Genomic DNA, 26841 nt, shown 5'->3' with positions numbered 1-26841 from the left:
CTGCCTGGTTCATTCGAACTTTTAGTTGCCGACAAACTTTAATACCGGTTAAAATCTCTGCAGCAGCTCACTTCTTTGATAGCGAGGTGCGTGTACAATAGCGCGTATTCATTTTTATCCAAGATGAAACAGGGAAGCAAGGAAAACAATGTTGCCACATGTTCTATTCATTGATGCCGATGAAAACTGTGAGCTTTCTGCGATACTTAAAATAAGAACAAACACAACAGTGAGCACAAAACCTTCCTTTCAGGTTGCTCCTACAAGAATGCGCTTTGCTGTACAAACAAATGGGATTTGATTTCAACAGATATTGCTGCCAATGTGCAAGTACCAGCTCTGTCAACCTACCAAGTGTACTTGCGACGAGAGCCTTCTTGGCCTGGCTTCTTGCGCTCCCTACGGCGAGGGTCCCTTGTGAGCAATCCAGCTGCATGGTAAATAACAAGGCGGGACTCAAGTTAGTAGGCTTCCGAAAAGGAAGGCATCTAAACAGTATTCCTCCTTAATCTACAACCAGAAAGAGCAACAATTCTGCAATAAATGAACCACAACAAAACAGATGCGAGACTTTTGCTTCATTCTGTGCTGTGGTGAGGTGCAAACAAGGTATCAGGAAATTATCAATACTCATAAGCAGCACACACATGTAACGTCTCATCCATCACTTCCTCGAGCTAAAGAAAAAAGCTACCCTCAAGCTAACTCTTGAGTCATACTAAAATGACTTGCAGTGAAGCATTACACAAATTAGAATGAACCCATGACTGTGTGCTTAGATTGCCACGTTTTATTAATTGTCGACCGTGCTTACTATAAACGCACACTATGGCAGTCAGTAGCTTCAATGATTGTAAGTTGCTCATTTCTTATTTCTGCTGTTCTAAGAAAATAAACCTTGACAAACGTATGCAGAAGCTATAAAAAATTGCACTGTTGTGAACATGCAAAGAGCCATTCTTTCTCTCACCCAGCCTCATCTTTTCCACCTCCTGCTCAGAGAGGAAGCTACGCAGGGCTAATGCCAGTCCATGGCGTATGGCATTTGCACGGACAGTTGGTCCTTCGGCGTCGTTGAGCGTGGCCTCAATGTCAACTTTCATTAGGAGTCCCGTAAACTGCAGCGGAAACATTATCTGCTCCCTGAAAAAGAATCACAAAAGATCAAAAGGGCAGAGAAAAGCCAGAGTGTGACAACGTGTAGCCAACAGTTAATGAAACTCCCCAATTCATGTAGAGTGGAATCTTGATAAATGGAAATTGCTTAAACGGAACACTATCCTCATGGTTGGTTAGTCTTGTATTCATGCAACTGTATTCAGCTTTGTCTCTCAGTAAATGGAACTGTTGATAAATGGAACCAATTTCCCGGGTCCTTTGAAGTTCCCTTTAAAGAGAGTCTACTCTATTATACTTTGGGGGAAAGCAACACCAAACAGTCTAATGGGGGCTCATGCATTAAACCTTTTGGCAAGGCTACATCTGCAAAAAATACCCCATGCAGGCCATCACATCTTAGCAAGTACAGTTAAAACTCGATGTAACGAAGTCAGTAAAATAGGCAATTTGCTTTGTTATACTTAAATTTTGTAATATTAAAATTGCCCCTTTGGTGCAAATAACTACAGTCGCCTATGGATTTTTCTTACATGAAAAGGGGCACAAAACTTTCAGAATCATTGGGCACTCAGAAAAAGCAAACTAGAATGAGAAAAACATTATTTTGTTCAATTTGAGAGTCGGTGACGAAAGATGTGGTTTCAGTTCGTGTCGGTGGTATCTCACATCGCAGGCTCGAGGAGAAGCCAGCCATGCTTTCGTGTCTACTCTGCCCCCATCGCTGATGGTATCGGCTGCTGTGGGACGACCCTATCATGAAACGTGCTGGCGGTGGGGAGCGAATGCTTCATCTGCCTCTCGCTTCAACGCATCTCTGAAACTTCATATTACACAGCCTCCTGTAGCAAACACGCGGGTGGAGAGCGCACATGATGCCACGCCATCTTGACGCAGCCACTCTTTGCACATGTGGCAGATTACCTCTAAAACAGGGTGCATGGGCTGCATATGCGCTCGGCCATGCACAACCATGGTCACGCCGGAAAAAGGTGACACGCACCAACCTGCCTGTCCCCCCCTCCCCCTTCCTCTTCCTCTTGCTTGTGCGGGAAGATGGCACCTATCACCTATCGGGACGCGATAGGATCTTACCATAATTCGACTTTATCACTCTTTGTTGCAGGGTGCATGATTTGAGAGCCACTTTCAGTCTGACCATTTAACCTTCTGCATCCACGGAAGTTGCCTGTTATTGCCTCAGTATTCCTTTGCGGTGATAGTGAATTTTGCTATAGTGAAATTGTGTATAAAGACAAGGTGTGCTTTGGACAAGTTATAAAAAGATAAATACTTAATTATATCGAGAATTTCGTTATAATGATGTTCTCTTACAATGAATTTTATTTATACATATTGCAGCCTTATCAGGCTATCGCAGGAGTGAGAAGTTCAAGGAATACTTCCCTAGTTTGTCTAGATTCATGCACCTCATCCAGGACCGATTGCTCTCAGCGTAGCTGGGCAACTACAAGATTATGCATCCAAGCATATCTGTTTGCATTTTTGCAGATTATTTTTATCACTTCTACTAAGAAGAGTAGAAAGAAATCCCACGCCATTGTAAACTGTCTTCCGCTGATCCACAGTGCTGGGCTGAGATGTGCTACGGGCAGCCTTCTTGGCGTGAACGGAAGCTTCTTTGCTGCCAATGGCAGCACATTCTAACCCAGCGAAGTATGCACCCTGAAGATGATCAGTACAGCTCTCGGGTCATGCAAAAAGATCGACAGATAAGTGCGCACAAGGAAGGAGACCTCTCAAGGCCGTAAACTCGCCGGTGAAGAGCTGCAGATGTGTGCAGGTGAAAAGCATAATGACAACTAATAGTTATATTGAGGTTTAACTGTAGTATATTCCTTAATGCTCTTGGTTTCTAGTAAGATCAGAAGGTTCTACAATGCAGTGACCAAAACTGAAATTAGCAAATATGATTTAAAAATATGCGGATCTCATACACTGTGGGAATCAATGTAAACAAAGTTTTCTGTGCTGTTTGCTTTGATCAATGATAATTACCAGTGATGTTGATGGCGAATGTTCACTTTCTTCCAACGTTTAGTCCAACACGAGAGCGGTTAGTTGATGTTAAACGTTACCTTGCGTGCACAAATGCTGTTTGTCTGCATGGTACACTGAACACACAGGGGAGGCATTGTTGTGTGCCATACTTCATAACCTCTGAGGGTTGAGCATATTCATTGCCTCACATGGCACATCGTGTTGTGGCAGAAGTATTAAATTTTAATTGAGCTGTGAGGCTGTACATGCCAATACCACAATCAGATTAATTCGGATAAATTTTGACACCGTGTTGTTGTTTAATGTGTACCTAAATATAAGTGCACGAGAGCTTTTTTATTTCGCCCCCCATCGAATGCGGCTGCTGCGGTCAGGATCAAACCCGCCACCTCGAGCAGCCACAAAGCTACTACGGTGGGCACAGAAGTGTTGATATTATGCGCGACTGCTTCTGTAGTGTTGCCTAAACCCTACGGTGTGCTTTAATGCGGTGCTGCTTCTGCACGCCCTGTGTAAGTTGCCCGCTTGACAAATTTGCATGGTGTTTAATTTTTCAGAAGTAGCAGAAACTTATTGTACCGTATCTTGAACTTAAATTTAACCCATTTGCCTACAGCTGCTGTCACGCCTATAGCAGTAGCGTTTCCTCACCTTATCACATCACCTTTTTCCTATCCCTCGCAACCCTTGTATGGGAAATGACAGCAAAGAGTGGCAAGGCTGTTATTCACTTGTTTTGCCAATGCATTGTTTCTACCCATTCTCTGCCCCCTTTCCCCCCACCTTTCTAACATTCTATCTAGCTTCCCTCTGCACTTGCATGTTATTAGAAAGGTAATCACTGCAATTTCTGCAATGCTTTTGTGGAGGTCACGGATAATTACAGCTGTCAAGAGGCTAATGTGGTGATGCCCAGGGAGCTCCAGGGGCATTGTGTATATTCGACGCGGTGCAAAGGTCCAAACTAGTTTCTGCCGCGCTCCTGTCATGTGTACACACGCTCTGAACCACCCCCCAACATGGTGTGCCGGACGACAGCAGCAGCAGCAGCAGCAGTGAGAGAGTTGAAGGAAGAGGTACAGAAAGCTTCGCTTTAAAAACTATAGTACTGCTTCTTGACTGAACAATGTTACGCAAACATACAAGTGAGTATTTTAGTGTGTCACGGTGAAGATACACAACTGTAAATCTGTTCATCAAAACTAAAGAAGAAAATTGTTTTTTATTATCTGATGACCCTTGTCGCTCAAAGTGTAGAAAACCCACCAAAATTATCTAGTTTTGCTTATAAAAAAATTTCATCGGAATTTCATGTAACCTGCATCCACAATGTATTGATAGAAACAAGCAGGAAATGAGGCATGAATGCCATATATGTTATGTGCAATGCAGGTGCCCAATCATAACCGAAAGCAGTACGTCATCTGTAAAGCAACGTGGTTATTCAAGAGCATGATGCTGACCTGTACATGACAGCAGGGGACTGCATATGATGTTATGATTTTGTGTCGAACACAGAAGGGAAGGCTTTTTAGAACAGCGCATACAGCTAAATACATCTGTACTTTGCCACAGTGAATTAGTTATGTGCAGAAAAGCATTTTCTGTGCATTGTTCACTTCAACACAGAGGTCAAACAGCTGTGCAATGTCAGCTTACATGGAGCATGAAACCAGGCTGTCTACTACAGCACAGTGATGTAGCACTTTTGTATTTCATAACTGCTAAAAGCGTAACCGTTATATTAAGCAATAAACTGAAAAATGCAATTGCTGTTAAATAATGGCACTTGATTGGATGTCAATAAGCCTCAAGAAGCAGATGCTGACCAACCTGTCTGTGACATCAGTGAAGTACTCGATGCCGTGACCATGGATGTTCACTTTCCCTGTGCCATTGCCCCAGACAGTCACTTCAGCTCTCGCATGCTTTCGGGCACCTTAAAAGGGAGGGGGGGGGGCGCAGAGAGGGAATACAAAAGCCAGTGAAAACCCAGACACTAACCTTAGCTAAAAGCCATTGTATGGGGAAGCAAATATACAGATGAACTTACCATTAGCCTTGGCGTAAGGCCTGCCAGTTTCATCATATTGCAACTGTGCGTTGGGGGAAAGAAAGTTTTTAAAGAACTATTATCAGCTCACAAAAGCTTACATGTTCTTGTGCTGCAGGTCCAATCCCAAAATTGTTACAGATTGTGCGACCCAAATAAATCTGTGATCTTGACAAACTATTGTCTGCAATACTGTTCCAAAATATCAACAATATCAGAGCAAGCCATCAAGTCTCGACTCCTTATCTATATGTACTATTAAGTAGCATCTACCAGAGACCTAAGACCTTCCACTTTCGCTGTGAGACTATAAGAGGACCGCAAGAAATCAGCCAGGTCACTGTTACAGGCTAAAAGAGCAAAGCAACTGAACACAAGAATGAGGACATGTCTGCTTATCGCTCATATGTACAATAATCTCTTGTTATAATGACATTACGTAATCCAAATGCAAATGGGTGCAACATTGGGCTAGTTCACATTGCATTTCATTGTGGAAAACAGCGCGAGGAACAAGAATTGGACACACATAACACGAGCACTTGTGCAGTTTGTCTCAGTCCTTGTTTCTCACGCTGTTTTCCATTATAAGACACTTTATCGAAAACCTCACTTTATTCAAAGTTTTTTGAGGTCCAGACTGTAGTGCTTGCACTTTATACTGAATTACTTCAAGTGCTGTAGCCCCATACTAAGGAATACAAATTGGCAAATCTGCTCTGGACAGTATGGTGCAGCCTATGCACTGAACCTTCAATATTTCCCATCAAACTCGAGAGTTAAACAGTGCCGAGAAGGTCACTCTGCCATGTGGTGGCAGCTCCTTATTTGGGTCTAACAGCATCACGTTATGATAACCAATAGACAAGGCTGCTGCTCACAAGTGCCAGCAGAGTTTCTACTTTGTCACATCCTTATTATCAAGCATGGATGTGTTTCAGTATACACTTTTTCAAGCTCCCACCAGTTGGAGCGCACGTCCCAGCCTTCTATGACTTTTTTGGAGCCATTCCTTTTTTTTTTTTTTGACAAAATAACATTTACAATGAAGTACATTTCCTGTCTCAATGACTTCGTTATATTGAGCATTTATTGTACATCCCTTTTCACCTCAAAGCATAATTTGTTCTTCTGCTAGTTCAAAAAGGGTTCCCTGCTAAAAGGGCAGCCACAGTTTTGTTTCTTCAAGAGGAAGGAGGCACACCAAATTTGTTAGGGTGGCCTGCAAGGCCTGTGCCTCAAAATTTAGGCAAAGTTCATATATGCAGTTAACACTAGTGCAGCCAGTTGGCGGACATGTCATGTGAGCTTCTTGTAACAGCTTGGGATTCAAATTCAAATTTCATTTTCCAGAACAAAGTGGGCTGGAGGGACATCTTGGCAAGAAGCTGTCACAGCAGTTTGATGAAGGTCCAGGATCCATTACATGGCAGCAGAATTCACAAATACATGACTTCATTTTCACCATGAAACACAGAGAAAGAAATGAATCTAAAGAAAGGTATCTTCAACACTGTGTTGAAATTTCAACTCAGAAGCCAATATCACATGACAAATGATCCACAATTTGTGACGTGGTGCGTAAAAGATGATGACTGCAACAATCCCTGCACGGGAATCTCGCCAAAGGCAGTGAGCAGTACAGGACAGGGAAAATAAAGGTCTGGCAGGAAACTAAACACTGTGGAATGAGCCACGGCTATCTATATGAGTCAACAATGGGTTGTGCACCAAACCATGCACACAACTGCATTCAAGCAGCTATGCCCAAGTTGAGCTTATGAAAAGTGTCTGGAGAATAAACTATAAACTTTACTATGAGAATGTAGTGGCTGCAAACTTGACAATGATGAACAGTAAAGATTCTTGGGCAAATGAATGGGAGAAAAGCTTTTTTTACCAAGGGTTTTTAACTACATATTGAAGGTAGGCTTAAACCTGGCTAACCTTTCAGAACCATCCACATACAACACATAATACTTACCGACCTATTGAGAAACTTATCCCAACTACCCTCAATACAATGATAACAAATATGTGCAGGACCTAAGTGCATACCGGCGGTATCTCCTCTCGAACAAGCGTAGATATCCTCGGTTTTCTGTAACGCATGATGAATTCTTTGGCTTGCAATGAGTAGGGGTGTTCCACTAATCGATCTAGGGTCTTCACAAAGTACTCATACTGGGAAAGAAAAAGAAAGCAGAGAAAGAAACACTGCTGTGAAATGTAGTAGCATTTGCATTTACATGGTAATACAGAGGAGCTCAGCTTGATTTTGAGTTTGTTGTGTTGGTTATAAGTAAAAAGACAGAATATGGAATTAGGATGAAGAAAACAGGAGTAGTGGGTTCTTTTACTCTCAAATGTACTTATATCCCCTGTTGAGTTGCATTGCCCATAACCATATACATTTGTACCTGCTCAAGTACACCTATTAAATCTTGCTGCTTAACTGCCATGCTGGTAGAGCGTCGAACCAACATTTTTTTGTTCCGGTTTTTGTTTTGGTTCACCAGAAACTGGTCATACCAACATAAAAATTTCGCAGGAGTGGAAAGGCACGTGCCATGCATGCCACTTTCTGGCTATGCCAATGCCCTGATGCAATATGCTGAAATTCATGCTAACAGTGCTGCTACTTTTAAGATCACACAAAGATGGTGTGCACGTACAAATGAAGTAGTGTAGCTGACCAATAAGTGTAGGCAATGCATGGATGAAAAGTTTCAGAAAAAGTGGCCAACCTGAACCGAAAACCATTATTTTCTCCTTTTGATTCTGCTCTGTAGTATAAAGAAACTGTGACATTCCGGTTCAGTTCCTGTTTGAGTAAAAGTAAAAATTCCTTTTTCTGGTTTCCGGTTCAGTTCCAGTTCAATACCCTGTGTGTTTCAACAAGACTTGCAGCTGCCATGCAGCCAAGTTGTGTACTTTCCATGAGAAACGTCACACAAAGTAATGTACCAATGAAAAAAATTTGGCAGAAGCCATCTCACAATGACTGTCGATGAATGCATTTAGCATTGAGTTAATATAGGTACAAAACATATTGCCATCATCGAAACGAGTTATGTATGAAGTGTGTACTGCAGCAAGACTCCTCTTTCGTGCTTCACAAGAACACTCAATCTAGCGGAGCAGCTGCGAAGCCTGCACATGACCTTTGAAATGCATGACACGACAATACGTGCAAACACTGAGAAGTGCGTCATGCAGCAGCCGGGCTCCTCCTCACGCTTCTTTCTGAACATGTTGCGCCATCTAGTGGTGCTACGGAGAAGTCCGCACATGGCCTCCGTGATGAGGCATGATGTGCCAGTGCGTGTGAAAACAGCGACCCAAGTTGGCGAGAGGTTCATTGAAGAACAGCACATACCTAGTGCCATCATAAGTGTTGGTGTGAAAGACGTTCATTGAAAACCGGCACATATCCAGTGAACTTGTGGCACAGCCTGCTAAAGCATCGGGTTGCTGTCCTTAAGGAACTCTTGTGATGTGGGTTCGATTCCACTCAGCATCAGGGAGACTCAAGGGACCTTTTTCATCATTCAAGAGTGCCACACACATACTGGCACATACCCAGTGACCAAAGTTGGCATAAAAGAGGTTCACTGGAGACCAACACAGACTGCTGCAAGTCGGCATCAAAGAGTTTCATTAACAGCAGTGCCTACCCAGCCCTGCATCTACAGGGACCTATGAGTCATTACCTAGACAGCAGGAGCGATTCCTCCAAGCTCTACAGGTTAATACATTACCCCACCCAACCAGAAATCACCTCATAGCCCCTACACAATTCTCTCCACAATGCCGCTTCTGCGAAGAGCCCGGGTCCCTCAGGCAGATAGTAGGGGGTTGCCTAGTGGTGCCATTAAATCCTCCGAACCCTCACCACACCAACGAGCTTTGGGAGAGAGCCTTGGCCAGCTCCGACCACGAGGATCAGCAACGGCTGATTGCGAGGGCCCAGGACGCGGCCCGAGCTCAAGGCAATCTGGAATGAGGACCCCTCTCCAAAGCTGCATTTACCTAATAAAAATGTTAATTCTCTCTCTCTCTGGGTGAAAGAAGTTCACTGAAGAGGTGCACATATATACACATTGTCACATACTGAGTGACCCAAGTTGGTTCAACGGATGGTTTCGAACCTTGTTCCCTCAGCACAGCGGCCCGGTGCGCTACCCATTCGACTATGGACTACCCAGTGGCCCAGGTAGGAGGGAAAATGGTTATATACATAGTCGACTCTCATTGTTGATGATGATGATTTGGGATTTTAATGGTGCAGCAGCCGTACAGGCTATAATGTGCCAAACACATGTTTTTAGAAGTACCTTATTTATTAAAATGTGGTAAGTTTCTGTAGATAGCCAAGTAAAAGTATAAAAGCATGAAATGCGCTACAATTTCTGTAGCGCTCCTGTGGCCTTTAAATACTTCAAAATATCTTGATGTGGCACAAGCAGCTCATCGCTCAATAAAAGCATGGGATGGAAAGGAATTATTTGCTCGTAAAAGCATTTAAAACATACTTGTCTCCATTTTTCTAAGCTGGTACCATGTTATTAAAATGTGCAGCAGATTTAAAACTTCACTGCAATGTTGGCATGTTGGTTGTGGTTTACTATTTATTAGGTAGGTAACTATGGGTTAGCCTCGTGTGACCATTTCTTAGGCGACATAGGATTATACTTCATAAAATCTTTCTCTGTGGTGAAAACTGCACCATTCTTCCAAAACAGCTTTTACATATAAATCTTGTTGTGATCTTGCTGATCTCATAGTTTCTGCCAGTGTTTTGCAACTGCAGTTGTTTTGCAACTGCAGTTTTTGACGTCCATTTATAATCCTGCAAAAGTAGGCCGACATCATATAGCTCGAGATCTTTGGTGCTAGCCACCACAAAACTTGCTCTTTTGTTACCGGGGATTTCTACATGACTCGGAACCAAGCAGAAAGTGTTGTTTAAACTTCTGTTATGACATTTGGTGTATTGATTTTGTATTTTCCTCAGTAAATTATTTCTCGACAGTACCCCTAGATGTGAGAGGTTGAAGAGAGTTCGAAGAGTCACTAAATATGACAGATTGCTAAATTTCTTTTTTCAGGGTGTCTTCAAGGGCTGACAAGATGGCATAGAGTTCTACAGTAAACACAGTAGCATGACTAGAAAGTCTAATTTGTCTTTCAAAATGATTTGATGCGACTGAAGCACCTATATTGTCATGGTTCTTTGATCCCTCTGTAAAATATTTCGTGTGTAAATTATATTCTGATTCTATTTCAAAATATTCACTTAGTGAAGCCTCTCTTGGTGAAGATTGTTTCCTGTTTTTCCTTAACCTGAAGTCGCATTGGGTGTGCTTCACCTTCCAAGGAGCAAAAGAAGGTTCGTCCTGTAAAAATGCTTTTTTGCCTATCTCCTGACATAGGTCTGCATTGAGTTTTTGGTATCTGATAAAAAGGATGGAATGACTACCGGTTTGCTGCTAAAATGTGCTACAAAGCGCAGACATGTAAATTGTATTCTACAAGGGTGCGTTGAGCCTGACGAAACCCTCGTTACGTATGTGTTTCCAAGAAATAGTCTTCTGTGTTCCAAAGACAACTGGTTTGTTTCTGCGTACAAGTTTTGTATGGGGGACATTCGGAAAGCACCAGTCCAAAGACAACTGGTTTATTTCTGCATACAAGTTTTGTATGGGGGACATTCGGAAAGCACCAGTCCAAAGACAACTGGTTTGTTTCTGCATACAAGTTTTGTATGGGGGACATTCGGAAAGCACCAGAACACAGGTGTAGTCCAAGATGATGCACTGGGTCAAGAGCCTCCAACGCACTCTTTCGAGCTGAGCCATACACAAAGCATCCATAGTTCAACTGCGACCAGGCAACTGTATTGTATATACAAAGCAGGCATGTTCTATCTGAACCCCATGTTTGGTGGGATAGGTGTTTTATTAGATTTATGGATTTGAAAGTTGTCTGCTTTGCATAAGCGATGTGCGCTTTGCAGTTCAGCTTCTTGTCAAAGGTTACACCAAGGAATTAGTGTTCATTCTTTACTCTGATTTCTTTTCCTTTAATGTGCAATGTTGGGTCCAGTGTGAGGCCTCAGTGTACACTGAAAGGTACATGTATAGTTTTCTCTGGGCAAAATTTAAAACCATTTTCATTTGCCCACCACACTATAGAGTTTACGCCTAGCTGGAGTTGGCGCTCGCAAGTAACCATGTTACAAGAGGAGCAACTAAGTTGTACGTCATCCACATATAAATAATACATTAGGGAACATGAAATAACTGTAGTTATCGAGTTGAGCTCAATTAAAAATAGTCACACTTAGTACTCCATCTTGTGGCACTCCATTCTTCTGTATAACACGGCTAGAGAGATTTGTGCCAAACATTACCTGAAAGAAAGCTATGGGTCCTCCAGATAGCTTTTGATTATACCAAATATGTGCCCTTTTATTCCATATGTGTCCAAATCCGATAACACTCCATGTCGCCATGCCGTATCATAAGCTTTCAAAAAGTTAAAGAAAAGAGACGCAATGTTGCCTTTGGATGAAAAATTAACGAATTTTTGTTTCTGACCAGACTAACTGGTTGACTGTGCTGCGCTTGGATCTAAAAACCACACTCATAATGACAGAGTAACCCGTCAATTTCCAGGAAGTGCACGAGCCGTTTGTTGACCATTCTTTCAAATGTTTTTCCCAAACAGCTACTTCAAGCAATGGGACGATAACTGTTCGAATCGGAATGTTCCTTTTCAGGTTTTTAGAAGCGTAATAACTGGTTCCTTCTTCCAGGCTTTTAAAAAAGAGCCTTCTGTTCCCAACCTCTTAAAGAGGTGCAGGATTGTGTGGTATGTGTTTTCGTGTAGGTGTCTCAACATTTCGTAGTGTATGTTGTCTGGACAGGAGTCGACTGTACCAGTATCCTTAACAGGAGTCGACTGTACATACATACATACATACATACATACATACATACATACATACATACATACATACATGGCCCCGAAAAGTATGTTAAGTACCCTGAATTAATTCTGGGGTTTTACGTGGCAAAAACACAATTTGATTATGAGGCATGCCGTAGAGGGGTACTCCGGATTAGTTTTGACCACCAGGGGGCCTTTAACGTGCTTCCAAATGCATGGGATACAGGCGCTTTTCTTAAGAATGTGAATGCCTTAAAACGAGACCTTCATAAATTGCTAAAGAATCAGCCCTTCTCAGCAGAAGAGTAGATAAACCATACTTCAGTAAAGCTAATTTGCAATAATTATTAGAAAGCACAAACAAGCAATATAAGAAGTGAGAATATCCACTGTTACAGTTAATGACCGATTTTTTGCACATGCATGATAATTCAGATGCCTTCATGGCACAGACACGTAACCCATATAACCAATGTTAAGGTTGTCTGAAATTTCCGATGCTGAAACCCTTCTGATTTTTCTTACTTTTTGCAATGACTGCAGGTCCAAAATGGCATTAATCAAGGCCACCACTGCCGCTATATTGATTACCTCACAGCCTCTAACCAGCACACTCGTGCACCGATCTACTGGCAGCCATAGCCACCGGGCCACCATAGTTATTTGTGTCCGGCCAAAAGTTGTTTTGTGCTGTTGAGCACTTTGCAAAGCTAGGCCTAGCTGCTTTGATGTTTGCTACCAAGATTATTTTTGTTCAGTGCCGTGTTTTTCATTGAAAGGATTCGCTGCTGTCAGCAATGGCCTCGTCATCATCCTCCTTCATCATCCTCGCCAATGGTTTCCAAGTGCAGAAAGCACTACCATAGGTTGATGTCGAAAAAGAAAAGCCGGTGTGAGCGAGTATTTCGGCATTTCCAAGCAAATGATTTTGGATTTTCTCAAAAGTAAGGTGACGACCTCGGAAGCGGCAAAAGTCACGTTGATCTCAAATCTGCTGTTGGTATGCTTTCTGACAAATGGAAGGCGGTGACAAGGCACGCTTCACAAATGTTTTTGCCACGTGCGCTTCATGCTCAGTACCAAGGTGCCGATCTAACCTGGAGCTAAATGAGCCCTCAAACATTTTTTGAACATAGTAAGAAAATGTTGTCGATATGTTGTAGATTATGGCTGTTGTGAACATGTGAGCCAAATATTACTGCAATGCATGCAGAAAGGAATTTACAATCTCGTGTCAAGGATGCCGTGATGAGCCCGTTTGCCGCAGCAACACTCAACTTCTTGCCGGGGCTTTGCTCTCTTGGCTGCTCCGCTGTGTAGCTAGCAACGGGTTAGCAGTGATGAAAAGAGAGAGAAACAAGGGCATCGGTGCGCTAACTCCACTTAAAGTAAAAGGATTCGAAAAATTTTTATGGCATGAAATTCATGAGACGATGTCCTTTAATAGTGAGGCCATTTATGATCAGTTAGAAAAGTGCTTCAGGGCTCCTTTAACAACAACATGCCCGATCAGACCCCTTCTATGGACTCTGTGTTCGACGACCTGCATGTCGCTGGTGTTGCGATTCTTACTGAGATAACATTTGAACGATTCGCTGACAATGAGCTATACACTGTATGGAATTAACCAACGATAAAAATTTCCGTAAATTGAATATGAAGAGCCAGCTACTGTACTGCCAATGAGCTCTGAATTGACCCAAGCACTGATGACATGATCCTAGCTAAAATTCAAGCAGACATTATCATGTGCAAGCAGAACGCCGTATGAACATGAATCAACAAATTTTTCAAGCCACTAAAGCAGTAAAAGGCATGCATTCATTTGCTTTCCGTGTTTTTGCAGTCCTTAGGGAATTCGAAAAATTGGGCATAGACTGTAATATTAACACTTCAACATGACTGTTATTACATTTCAATGGAGCCAAAATGCAAGAAAATGCTGATGTACTTAGGTGCGCATTAAAATTACCATATTTGGGCGATTCTAACACGCACATCTTTAAAATAAAAGGTGTGTTCACATTTACATGTGTGTTACAATCATAACTAATTTTACTCAATATCAAAAATAAAAACAATTCTTACTCAAAAAAAAAAAAAGAAAGCTCAATGCAAGGTAGTCAGCCACACTGCTCTCAAATAGGTCGCTTGAAGAAAGCGACGCGCGGAGACATCGCAAGGTCGGTCCATGGTGCGTAAAATGCCCTCCCGCAGACCATGGTTGCATGAGCCTCCAGAACTGCGGCATTTCTAATGCATTAAATGGAACTCAAGATGATTTTCTGCGGTCAGCAGACAGCGAAAAGGGGGTGTTGTTGGGCTCCAACAGCCACTATCCACTAAGATTCAGCTGGGTGTGTGTCTGTGTGCCTTTTTGTGTTCCATAATATTGTTTCAACATGATACGTGTCGGCTCAGGTTTCGTTACTTGATGTGCGCGGTAGAATCCGCACCAAGTTATTATTATCATTATTATTGTATTTGGGCAATAATATAACTGTGTGTTACAATCGGTGGTGCAGTAGAATCGTGTAAATACGGTATTTTAAAAGCTAACCCTCCCACGTGTTTCTCTCGTGTAAAAGAATGACACAGCAAGTTTGTTGGTCGGAAAATATTTAGATATTTAATTTGATGTGAAAGTGAAGTTGGTCACTAAATGCAGACATGACATCATTGGCATTATTGTAACGTCATGACACAGAGTAAAATGTACTGATGTTGAGCAGCAATGTGCTGAAGTTGTACCAAAAGCTTAAGAGTACAAGATATACAAACATACGTGCACACACTCACAAATTCAAACACATGAAACTGTGCGAAGGGGAGGGGTCCTTCAGTGTTTGTATGTGTGAGCGTGTGCTTCTATGCGAGTATGTTTCTTGCACACTTAAGCTTTCACCAATATAGTATGCTCATATATGTACATGCTCACATAGTACCAACCTCTTAGTTATTGCTCAAAATAGAACCAACACTAAGAAACTAGCAAAGTCAGGGTTTCTCTACACTTGAGGCAAAACATGGATGGGGAGGGTGCGAAAAACTAGGAAGATGTGAGAAATCACCTGAAGATCTTTCAATGTCTCCAGAAGCAGCAGTTCAAGATCCTTCTTTGGAAGCCAGATACTGTCTTGAACATTTCTAGCAGACACAATGTGAAGTGCACATGTTATTCATTGGCTATGCACAAGCATCTTGCACTGCCCAATACAACTAAGTTAACTACTGTATTTACTCGAGATAAAGCGCCGTCGATTGTAATGCGCACCTGATTTTCATGGTCATAGATGAAAAGATGCAATGCCCACTATTGTAACATGCACCATGTTTTTCATAATTCAAGAAATCATAAATGCAATTCCCATTATTCCTCACTTACCAGTTTCTCATGGTAAGAGAGATAAAATACTGGCACTTCCCTCTCAAGTGGAAAAAAAAAGTTAGTGTATCGAAGCTACAATAAACTGTGCATCACTGATTGTTGCTGATGGAGGTTTCGTAATCTCTATCAACCGCCCAGAGTACTGCATCTTAAGTGCTGTCTATGGCATTTGAGACATGGATTTTTTAAAAGCGTTGCAGATCATGGCAGTCTCACTGCAATGCCTAGAATAAACTGTAGTCTAATGAATTGCAGAGTGGGCAAAAACCTACTGCAGCTCCAAGTAAGGCTTGGATAGGATTAAAGAAACTTTTAATGCCAATGATGATAACGTCATTATGGTAGTTTTTGTTTTTATTCGAATCTAGCGCATTTGTCATATTTTAGCAAATCTTGCAGGAAGAAAGTACACACTAAAATAGAGTAAGTACTCGATTTGCTTTCTCTTTCAAAAATGCAGGGCATCACTGAAAGTGATGCAACAGCATGCACAAGCCACAAACAATGAATTGCTACAATTCTGCACAGACTATTTCCTGAATGGCACCTTATACCTTGTGCACTGTTTTTGTGGTTCTCCTGAACGATATGGTGTGATCATTTTTAAGCTTTCTGGTATTATTAAGAATCGCTTGTTGCAGATAACAATTCCAGTCCTTGAGTTGGATTACTCAGAGAGGTGGACATTCTTAGCATGAAAAATCGAAACACATATTCAACTAATTAAAAAAATCCACTAATTCATTTCCTAATTAATTACTTCACAGCACATATCACAATTTACAAATTGTAGCCAGTTAGTTTGCAATGTGTATCCGTTTGCCATAAATTTTCCAATTAACACCAGCTTGGAGATATGCGCCATCAAGCTTTCCGTAAAAATCCACTGTTGTTTCACTTATTCTTTCAGCAAAATCCTCTTTCATGCATTGAAACACGAAAGTAACTGGAACGTCCATGTATATTGTCAAACACATTGGGAAACAATATCTTGAAACTGTTGTCATTCTGGAGATTCATTTCAAGTGAATATGTCTTGCAAGCTCACCAACTACAAATTGAGAGTTGCAATATGTACTGTAAAGTAATTATTTAGGAAGTTAATTAGTGCTATTATGCTAATTACTTGAACATGTGTTTCGATCTTTTGTGCTAGTTATGCCCACCTCTGCGAATAATCCAGCACAGTGGCAAGAATTACGTTACCTGCCACAGGCGATTTTCAAAAACTCTGGAAAACATAAAAATGACCACCCTGTATACTGACAAACTTGTATGTAGAACAGCAACAGCTTATCATTACACAAGTACAACAAAACATCATGTTCTTGTTTTCCTCTTGATATAGAGGCATAACAGAGTACTCCTGGGGGAAAAATGCTTAAAGCGCTGTTAGACGTCTATGTTTGCAAGGCAAGAACACCCAGAAATGCTTTCACACCGCTAACTCATATTCCTTCAGTGTATATATTTTGAGTAGGACGAAACAATGTTTCACATATTGTGAATGCTTTTAATGCGAACGCATTATATGCCATATTAAGTGAAAATCCGTTGGTGGCAGCAGCGTGACCGATCAATGGTACCAAAAATGGCCGATGGCGCAAAGAGTAAGAACATGTCAAAAATGCTCGGATTGATATCAAATTTCTCAGCGAAGTTCCTGCAAACAAAATAAATGAATGGCCTTGAAAAGAAAATTTGATACATTTCTGTCTGGGAGGGAATCGAACCCGGGCCTCGGGGTGCGAGATGAGCACTCGGCAACGATGCCACGGCGACTCCGAGGTTCTGGCTCACTAAAGGTATGCCTAGTGTGTGCATCATTGCACACATCATGTCGCAGCCACCTCGATGACAAAAGGTGTGTCCTAGTGCATGCTTCATTGTGCACACACTAGGACCAATGGGGAGGAGGTGGCGCCACATCTTGAGTGTATAAAAAGAGGATGCTGACCCCTGTACGTCACTTGCTTTTCAAATTTCATCGGTGCTGTGTCAACTGCTATCGTATCTGGAGCCCACCTCAAGAGCGTATAAAATGAGCCAGTTTGTGGCGAATATATATGCAAACACATGCACACACTGAATCAACAGAAAGAATTTCAATGCAGGTTGAAAACATCAATCGAAAGCACTTCACCAAAGAGACTATAATGCTTTTGCATTGCCACATGTAAACAGTGTGCCTCTACCGAATTCTTAAAGCAGCTTTTACTGCAGAAGTGAACATTGCGTTTTATGAAGAACTTCAGCTCTCGAAATGAGGGTTGGAAATAAGCTAGTGTTATGCTATCAACCAACAACTGCACATGAGATGAGCTAGCAGGGTGATGTGGAATGAATGGTATGCTGCCTGTCATGCCCCGATTCAAATTCTTCCTCACCATTAGTCTTCGCTTGTGTTACCAGGTGCTTCGTGTTAGTACACATGCATTGTAACACACTTCAGATGCTAGTGCATTTCATAAGTAATACTTGGGCCTCACTTATGAAATTACCACAATTTTTAGGAGCTCCCTGCAGCATGTGGCTACCATGAAATCAGGAGTACTAACCAGAATTGTTGAAGACAATCAGGCTTAAAAGGGAGGATTAATGCCGAAATGATACTATCACTGAACAACGAATAAACATTAATTGCATACTGGAACATTTGGGGCACATTTCAAAGGAGACCCGAGGGTTTTGTAGCTGCATGCACTGAAAATCAGGCAACACCCCCCCCACCATCCCCCTCCCCCAATATAGGTTAAGAAACTTACAGCTTTTGTTCAGCTGCTGGTTCTGCCACTCCTCTGTTGATCATACGGGTTTCCAGGCGGTTCAGTTCTGCCAGATGAGTAACTGCATCCTTTAATGACAAAAAAAATAAAAAATAAAATAAAAGACTTGCGGTGGTACATAATGGCTGTGTTTATGCACCATAATTTGTCAGAAATATCTGATACATTAACCACTCATCATGTGCATTAACTAGGTCTGTCAATATTTGAACAGTTGGAATTTCAAACTTTGCCAGGATTGCCAGGACAAGTGGTATCAGTGTATTTTTAACCTAAATTTACGACCACTCTAGAAAGCATTGATGTCCAGCAAAATTGAGAATAGGGTTGGCACTAGTCTACCATTCAAAATTGTGGGATTTAATGTCCAGAACTGCACAGCAGGTTATGAGAATAGCAGTAGTGGACAGCTCATTAACTTTGACCTTCCGGAGTTCTTTAACGTGCACCGAATGCATGGTACACGAGTGTTTATGCATTCCGATCCCATCAAAATGTGGGCACCGTGGCCGGGAATCAAACTTATGACCTCACGATCAGGTGCAGAATGTCATAGCCACTAAGCCGTCGCAGTAAGTCACTGGCCTGATGTTTGTTCATAGTTTTCACACGTTCCAACCTACTGTGCAAAACACAGGGTGGAGGGTTAATAGAGGGTTAGCAGGCAATTGTAAAACATATTCTGTAATCAGGTCCTTATTGAACAACTAACAGATCTTAAGCGTTAGCAGGGAAGAAGTTTGGGCATGTTGGTAGTTCAATCGTAAACTGGAATACATGGCGCAATAATGACACAAGGACGAAGCAGGAACACGGGACAGCGACGAAGCAGGAATACAGGACAAGCTCTTGGCCCGTGTTCCTGCTTCGTCCTTGTGTTGTTATTGCACCATGTATTCCAGTTTACGATCTTAAGTGTATCAAACCACCTTAAAGCTTGTTCTGTAAACGTTCTGTAGAACTTCAGTTGCTTTGCTACTAATCATCAGCACTAGCAGCAGCCTCCCTGAAGAGCTCCAATTATCGGCGTCCTCATCATCTAAATTCACCCTATACATGTAAATTCCTTAATCTTGTCACTCCATCTAATTCTTACCACCCTCTAGAGCATTTCCCGTCTTTCTTTTAAAATGATTTAGCATTACGAGTGTCAAAGCGGAAAAAAGTGGATTTGTGTGAAGTGCTGGAAGCCGGTCACAGGGTTGAGATATATATAATATATATAGTGTAACTGACAGTGTTCTATTCCGCAACACCGTCAGTTGCACTTCGCTCCTCAAAGAGCCACGAAGTGTGTTGAGTTAATTCACAAACAACATTCTGCAATGTGGTGAACACGGTTTAAATCATCGATTCGGGATCTCAAAGAGGTGCGATGTAATGCCCTAACACATTTTTCTTGCATTTAGTGTACTGCTAAATTGACACTAAATTTCTATTCTACACATCCTATAACATGCCCTCAACTCCTCTTCGTTTAATTCCCAACTAGCATATACTACCGCCTACCCACATTTGTTTCCTTATCCACAGTGCCATCATTCTATATTTTAATCATCATCAGCCTATTTTGTGTCCACTGCAGGATGAAGGCCTCTTTCTGTAATCTCCAATGACCACTGTCCTGCGCCAACCGCTCCCAACTAGTGCCTACAAATTTCCTAATTTCATCACCCCACCTAGTCTTCTGTCATACACGACTTTGCTTCCTTTCTCTCGGCACCCACTTTGTAACCATAATGGTCCACTGGTTATTTAACCTATGCATTACATCACCTGCCCAGCTCCATTTTATTTCTCTTAATGTCAATTAGAATATCGGCTATTCCTGTTTGCTCTCTGATCCACACCGCTCTCTTTCCGTCTCTTAATGTTACCCCAAACATTCCTTGTTCCATCGCTCTTTTCGTGGTCCTTAACTCGGTCTCAAGCTTCTTTATCAGTCTCAGACTTTTTGCCCCACATATTAGCACCGGTAAAATTGCACCTTTCTTTTCACTGATAACGGTAAGCTTCCAGTCAGGAGCTGACAATGTCTGCCATATGCGCTCCAACCCATTTTTATTCTTCTGTAAATTTACTTGGCATGATCAGGGTTCCCTGCGAGTAATTGTCCTTCACAGACTCCTTCACAGACTCTAGAGGTTGATTGGCAATGATGAACCCTTGTTCCCTTTCCCGGCTATTGATCATTACCTTTGTCTTCTGCATATTAATCTTCAGTCCCACCCTTACAGTCTCTCTGTTAAGGTCCTCAATCATTTGTTGTAACTTGCCCCTGTGTTGCTGAAGAGGAGAATGCTGTCTGCAAAGTGAAAGTTGCTGAGATATTCGGCATAGACCCTAACTCCTGAGCCTTCCCAATTTAATAGCTTGAATACTTCTTCCTAGCACACAGTGAATAGCATTGGAGAGATTGTTTCCTTGTGCGGCACCTTTCTTTATAGGAATCTTCCTACTTTTCTTGTAGAGATTTAAAGTAGCTATGGAATCTCTGTAGATATTTTTGAATATATTTACGTAAGCCTCCTGTACTCCTTGATTACGTAATGCCTCTATGGCTGCTGGTATCTCTACTGAATCAAATGCCTTTTGGTAATCTGTGAAAGCCATATAGAGAGGCTGATTGTCCTCTGCAGATTTCTCGATTACCTGGCGGGAAACATGGATGTGATCTATTGTACAGTATCCTTTCTTGAAGCCAGCCTGTTCTCTTGGTTAACTGAAGTGTTGCCCTTATTCTACTAGAAATGATCTTTGTAAATATTTTATACAATACTGGAAGTAAGCTAATGGGTCTGTAATTTTTCAATTCTTTAATGTCTCCCTTTTTGCGGATTAGTATAATGTTGGCATTCTTTCATTTCTCTAGGACCCTTGAAGTTGATAGACAGTTCGTATAAAGGGCTGCCAGTTTTTCAAGCATTATGCCTCTTCCATCTTCGATTATACTGACTGTTATTCCATCGTCTCCTGCCACTTTTCCCCATTTCATGTCTTGCAAGAGCCCTTCTAACTTCATTGCTAGCTACAGAAGGAGTCCCTGTAACCTGTTCATTACTACTTCGAATGTAGGTATCATGGCTGCTCCGAGTACTGTACAGGTTATTGAATTCTTCTGCTGCTTTTACTATATCATCAAGATTGCCGATGATGAAACCCTGCTTATATTTCAGTGCACAAATTTTGGTTTTTCCTGTGCTAAGTTTCCTTCTCACCGACTTCAGGTTGCATTTATTTTTTACTGCTTCCTCAGTCTTTCTCATGCTATAATTTCGCATATCCTTTATTTTCTCCTTGTTGATAAGTTTTGACAGTTCCATGAATTCTATCTGATCTCTTGAGTCGGACATTTTCATTCTTTGTTGTTTCTTTATTAGGTCTTTTGTTACCTGGGACAGCTTACCTAGTGGTGTTACCTTGGTGTCTTACCTTCCACTTCAATTGCTGCTTTTGATGCCAGCCTTGTTATGGTTTCATTCATGACTTCTATGTCATCTTCATCTCTCTGTTCTAACGCTGCATATTTATTTGAAAGTACCAGCCTGAATTGGTCTGCTTTTACCCTTACTGCGTCTAGGTATCCTTTAGCATTATGCTTATTCTTCTTTACCCATCACTTGTTGTACAGTTTTCAGCTTCTTGCTTTATCAGTTGGCAGCTAGTCATTTGTTGCAAATCACCAAATACTAAATTCATGAAAGCTCTGCAAAACAGTGCACAATTTCAGAAAACTACTGTAAGATGTTAGCATGCACATTTCTGAAAATCACAACGTAGAACAAAGAGAGGCAGTTAGGGTGCTCAGAGCATATTAATGCAGATCATGGGTGCCAACATTACACCCCAACTACATGGGGCACTATCAATCATGATCAAGTCCGATTGGGATCGAATTTCTAGATTATGAATGGCTCCGTAGCAAAACCCGTGAAAGATGGCATATTACAATTGGTACAGTTGACCTCAATCAGGCTTAAGACTGAAAGTGTCTCATGTGGCTGGGGTATCATTCATGCATTATAAAACAAAGTTGTGAAATTAATTTCATTTCTCACATGCAACACGGCGTAGTAGTGGGGCCTCGTTGTGTAGAAGAGGTAGTGAAACGGCCGTCCAGAATAGTCGAACTGCGCAGCTGCACATAAGCAAGGCATCACAACATTACAAGATGTGTTCAAACAGTGCTGCATGAAGCAATTTGGGCGCTTGAGGCATATTGTTACAGTGATAAAAAAAATAAATAATAATTTGAACAGCAAAGTAGTTCTACAAGTTGATGCTATGAAAATGAGAGAAATGTGTAAGCCCCCTAGGCATGTATTACACATCCTGGCTGCTTCACTGCAGTAAGTGGATGCTCCATGCCAGATTCAATTAGAAATATGAAAATTTTCTGAAAGGGTGAAATTGTAAGAGTTGCCTTTGGACCTTCTTGATAGGACAGCTGCCAGCATGATAAACTTAACACAGGCAGTGCAGGCAATCACATGATTATGAGTGCACCTCACGAGTTTGAAGAATGCTATTTTAATTTGCTGCATAGCTTTCGTGCGATCATGTCTCATACCACATGGATGAATATATGTAGAGCACTGTCTGTGCAATTACGCTGCATTTAGTTGCATTTTCTTTGCTTTATATCATATGCCCTGCTCAATGCCATAGGTACTTCAGCCAATTGTACACAATATAAAAAAAACACTTAATCAAATTGCATGATACTGATATGTTGCCAGAAGACAACAATGATGAAGTGCGCATTTGAAGGCATTGGTGCTTAAGAGACGATTGCACCTCACAGATTGAACACCTCGCCAGTGCTTGCTCTGACGCCTGAACTGCCTGCTAGAATGTTCCTGGCTCCTCGAGTTCAATAAGTCTTCGGCAGCCAACCACGGCTGTAGAGACACAACAGATACATAGTACAACACATAATGACAACAAATTTAATTATTCTTCCTTGGCATAATAATGTAGTGTGCACAATAAAGCCACTAACCTTAGTATTGCGTTCTTTGCTCCTGTGGCGCTACATTACAATGCACCCAAAAAGTTGTCCTTACTGCGAGTACCTTATTCTGTGAGCTAACCTCCCAAGCAGTTAAAGATGCAGCACTAGAGTTCGTTACAGACTTCCACATCCATACTAAAAGGGGACCACTGTGTCCAAGCTGTAAAATGCTCGCTTGCAAATTATATTTTACGCTATCCCAAAGCTTCAAATTTCATAATACCAGCAATCCACACTAATCAGAAACAAGGACTTTTTTTTTTTTTATCTAACCTTTTTCTCTTGGGAACACGTCTTCGGGAGGCTAGAAAAGAAAATTATCGAGGTTTCGACAAATATAAAATTTTAGTATTTTCACACGTAAACCGCAAGAAAGACAAGCGCATTTACCTTCATTATTGGTCGAGCCTTGGGCTCATGTAGGCCTGAAGGCATCAAATACTGAATGGCTCTCTAAAAGAAACAAGAAGTTGACTGACGTTAGTTGAGATCTGTGAATTGCGAGTACGTATAACGGGCAACTCACGTCAATGTCATCCTGCGTCATTTCGTCGGCATCAACACCCATCATGTTCGCAAGATGCCGTTTCCCAAGGTCAAACTCATATTGCTCTTTCTTTATAAAATTATCTGAAAAACGCCACAAGGTAACGCGCGACATTCTTTAGGTTTGTACCTGAAGATTATTAAGACACGCTAGGACGTCACAAAAAGCCCGTTTCCAGTATAGCGATCGGGTTGAGATATAGAGCACACTTTCGGTTTCCAAAGTGCGCATCTTCGAAATTTCGGTAACATTTTCTTTGATCAAAGAACGATATTACCGTATGCCTTGGCTCGCTCCAAGTATGCTTTCATGGCTTTACTGATCTTCTGAACTTTAGAATCTGCTCGCAAATGCAACTGGAGGATATCTGGAGAATCATTGCTGGTCGTGTTTTCTCCAGCGTTGGTAGCGCAGTAGCGTACCTGAAAGCCAAAACACGGATTGTACTGTAATGTACACCGCGGTTTCACGAAGAGTCGGTGTTACGAGCGATATGACTTCTAATATGCCACGCTATTTCGAAGCCGGAGAAACGCTCATCCAAGCCTGGTACTTACATGAGTTAAAGGCGGGGACAGATGCGCGATTGAGCAGTAACCATTTAACTTAGAAATAAGTTGGAGGGTCCTAGCAGACTTCATTGCAGCCTCCATGCCATGCGTTTTCGCGTGCTGTATACAAGATTGATTCAGCAAAGCCGCAGTGTGGAAAAACCAAAATGGCAGAGCAGTGTCAATTAATTACGTATAATACCCATAATTTTATGTAGTAGAAATAAATTTTGAAATGAAGCGCTTTTTAGGTTCTAGTTTTTACGTAGAACAATGAAATTAGTTTTGGTCTGGTTTCGGTTTTGGCAGTGGATTGGAGCGGTCTGCTGCTAGCACTTGCCATGGCATGGATTGGCTCAGTGATTGGCTTGTCACCTCATTTTTTTTTTCTTTCTTTTCTTGCGCGTGGTGCGGGATTAGCGAGGAGCCGGGTATTATTTTTATCACGTGGTTGTAAATTTTTCTCATTTCATAGAGTTCCCTCGCTTGTTATTCGACAACAACACTTGCGATGGATGGCTTACCGGCTGGAAAACTTACCGGAGCTCAGAAGGAAGAGTTGATGGACCAGGTCAAGCAGCAAATCGCTGTGGCCAATGCTCAGGAGTTATTGCAGGTGACGATTAGCGGGCGCACATTCTATGGGGCGCATACTAACCTGTGTGTGCCGGCTGCGCGCGTATTGTGACAGAAGCACGTTTTGTTAGGCGTAGACTCGCTGAAACTTTTCTACACTCACTTGTGTTTCTTCTTGTTGGCTTGTAACATACGCCAGTTGTTGACCGAAACCTTTAAACACTGCCGCATGCGACACGTGCGAGGCGGCCGTTGTAGAGGTCATCTCGAGCGGTGCGCGTGGTCTTAGCTCGCGCTGACCGCTAAACTCCGAATCTCGTTTCAGAAAATGACTGAGAAGTGCTTTAAGAAGTGCATTTCCAAGCCCGGGACGTCTTTGGACAACTCTGAACAGGTGTGTTGGTGTTGAAACGTCGTTCTGCTCCCGAAAAATTTTGAGATGCGATTTGTTATTGAGGGCGTAGCTCAATAGGAAAACGCAGTGCGCGGTGACGGTTCTCAGTTGCACGATACTTGTTTGTTCCTAGTTACGTTTTAATGCCCCATTCGAAGACGTCATTATCTGTTCGTTTAAACCACCGAATTCTTGGCCCCACTGTGTGCACATACGTGCCATGTTTTGAAGGCTCATCTAGTCTCCCAAAGGGAGCGTTGGGACGATATAAAGGGACACTAGGCTCATCATCATCTAAGCCCCCTATTGGTGGTGATGGAGGGTGTCAACCTTGCAGCTGGTTTAATACAGTAATGGGTCTCATCGTTTTTATAGAAAGTGTTATGCTTGTCCATGTTCGCAATACCTACAGCTAATGAATACACTGTTGTGCCAAAAAAAGGAAAATAAAGACTTGGGAGGGAAGAGTATGAAACGACAGATTGAGCGCGTCGTTTCATACGCTTCCTTCCCAAGTCTTTATTTTCCTTTTTTGGCGCAACAATGTATTCATTACATCCCAACCAACACGCCCAGCAACAAGTTCTACTCACCTACAGCTAAGAAGCTCGGAATCGATAGACAGTTTTTCAAATCAGCGAGCAACCTGTGTAGCTCTGTATAATGTGTGCTACTTAGTAGCTGCATGTAATGTTATGCCGTAATTCACGGTTAATACATTTTTCTCTTTGATCTTTCAGAAATGTATATCCATGTGCATGGACCGTTACATGGACTCTTGGAACATAGTGTCAAGGTCCTACGGCAACCGAATTGCGAGAGAAAGGGGTCAAATGTGACATCTGGCTTGCAGTACGGGTTACACCAATCGTGTCGCTACATTACGAAGAATTGCAACCGACGTTGTATATATGAATATATGTACACAAATAGACAAGGAATGTTTGACTTGTAGATAACTGCTTCGGCAGCGGCATTCCCTCATATATGAATGCAGATGAACGATTAAAACACCAGAATGCATCACCACACAGTGGCACCTGTGATTGTTCAGTCACTAACACACTGCAATTGCTAGTGCAAAATTTTGTTTCTGCCAGTTTTGCAGTTTGTTATAATGCATTGCACCTTTTCGCATTCGACCCACCACGGTGGCTCAGAGGCTATAACGTTCTGCTGAGTGTGAAGTTGCAGGTTCAAATTGCTGCTGTGCAGAATGGAAAACTGTAACGTCAAAATTCACCCAGAGCCCCCATATAAGGCCCGTCTCATAGTTGCAGTGTTACTTTGGGACATTAAACCCACAATTGGGTTTGATTTTTCACATCCACACATGAAAGCTGCTAGTGATATTTCAGGCTTTTCCATGAAATTGCACACTTTCTACTTTACACTTAGAATCTAGGTTTTTTGGAAGCTTTGTATTAAAAAATTGTCACT

At 41.9% G+C, this 26841-nt stretch overlaps 2 protein-coding genes across 3 annotated transcripts in view; one reads left to right on the top strand and one right to left on the bottom strand.

Annotated features, from left to right (window-relative positions):
- The window catches only part of mRpS9 (mitochondrial ribosomal protein S9), a 29059-nt gene extending 4495 nt beyond the window's left edge, over positions 1-24564 (bottom strand). Inside the window, exons 1-13 of one of the 2 annotated variants that reach the window (XM_050170647.3) lie at positions 24438-24563; positions 24158-24302; positions 23860-23963; positions 23724-23786; positions 23607-23637; positions 22378-22457; positions 18299-18387; positions 15217-15292; positions 7250-7375; positions 5192-5234; positions 4972-5077; positions 971-1143; positions 352-430 (exon numbers count right to left, since the gene is read on the bottom strand). In XM_050170647.3, the coding sequence (XP_050026604.1) occupies positions 352-430; positions 971-1143; positions 4972-5077; positions 5192-5234; positions 7250-7375; positions 15217-15292; positions 18299-18387; positions 22378-22457; positions 23607-23637; positions 23724-23786; positions 23860-23963; positions 24158-24302; positions 24438-24533 (1211 nt within the window). In that variant the 5' untranslated portion in view covers positions 24534-24563. Of the gene's footprint in view, positions 1-351; positions 431-970; positions 1144-4971; positions 5078-5191; positions 5235-7249; positions 7376-15216; positions 15293-18298; positions 18388-22377; positions 22458-23606; positions 23638-23723; positions 23787-23859; positions 23964-24157; positions 24303-24437 lie in introns of both variants that reach the window. The other variant, XM_055066172.2, reaches the window with a different exon arrangement.
- A 216-nt stretch (positions 24565-24780) lies between these two features.
- LOC126521910 (mitochondrial import inner membrane translocase subunit Tim13-B) lies at positions 24781-26430 on the top strand. The gene is made up of 3 exons (XM_050170649.3): positions 24781-25047; positions 25333-25401; positions 26142-26430. Exons 1-3 carry the CDS (start codon positions 24943-24945, stop codon positions 26238-26240), a joined length of 273 nt encoding a protein of 90 aa, XP_050026606.1. The 5' UTR covers positions 24781-24942; the 3' UTR covers positions 26241-26430.
- The last annotated feature ends 411 nt before the right edge of the window (positions 26431-26841 follow it).

The sequence above is a fragment of the Dermacentor andersoni genome, chromosome 6, assembly GCF_023375885.2.
Source record: "Dermacentor andersoni chromosome 6, qqDerAnde1_hic_scaffold, whole genome shotgun sequence".
Taxonomy (NCBI): domain Eukaryota; kingdom Metazoa; phylum Arthropoda; class Arachnida; order Ixodida; family Ixodidae; genus Dermacentor; species Dermacentor andersoni.
The sequence above is the reverse complement of the archived record's forward strand: the minus strand, read 5'-3'. Positions and strand labels throughout refer to the sequence as shown.

What these genes read in the sequence shown, in the direction of transcription:
- LOC126521910 (XM_050170649.3), top strand. Translation starts at nt 24,943, where the DNA reads ATGGATGGCTTACCGGCTGGAAAACTTACCGGAGCTCAGAAGGAAGAG. An exon ending in ATGCTCAGGAGTTATTGCAG is followed by an intron (nt 25,048 to 25,332) that starts GTGACGATTAGC and finishes ATCTCGTTTCAG; the next exon opens with AAAATGACTGAGAAGTGCTT. An exon ending in CTTTGGACAACTCTGAACAG is followed by an intron (nt 25,402 to 26,141) that starts GTGTGTTGGTGT and finishes TTGATCTTTCAG; the next exon opens with AAATGTATATCCATGTGCAT.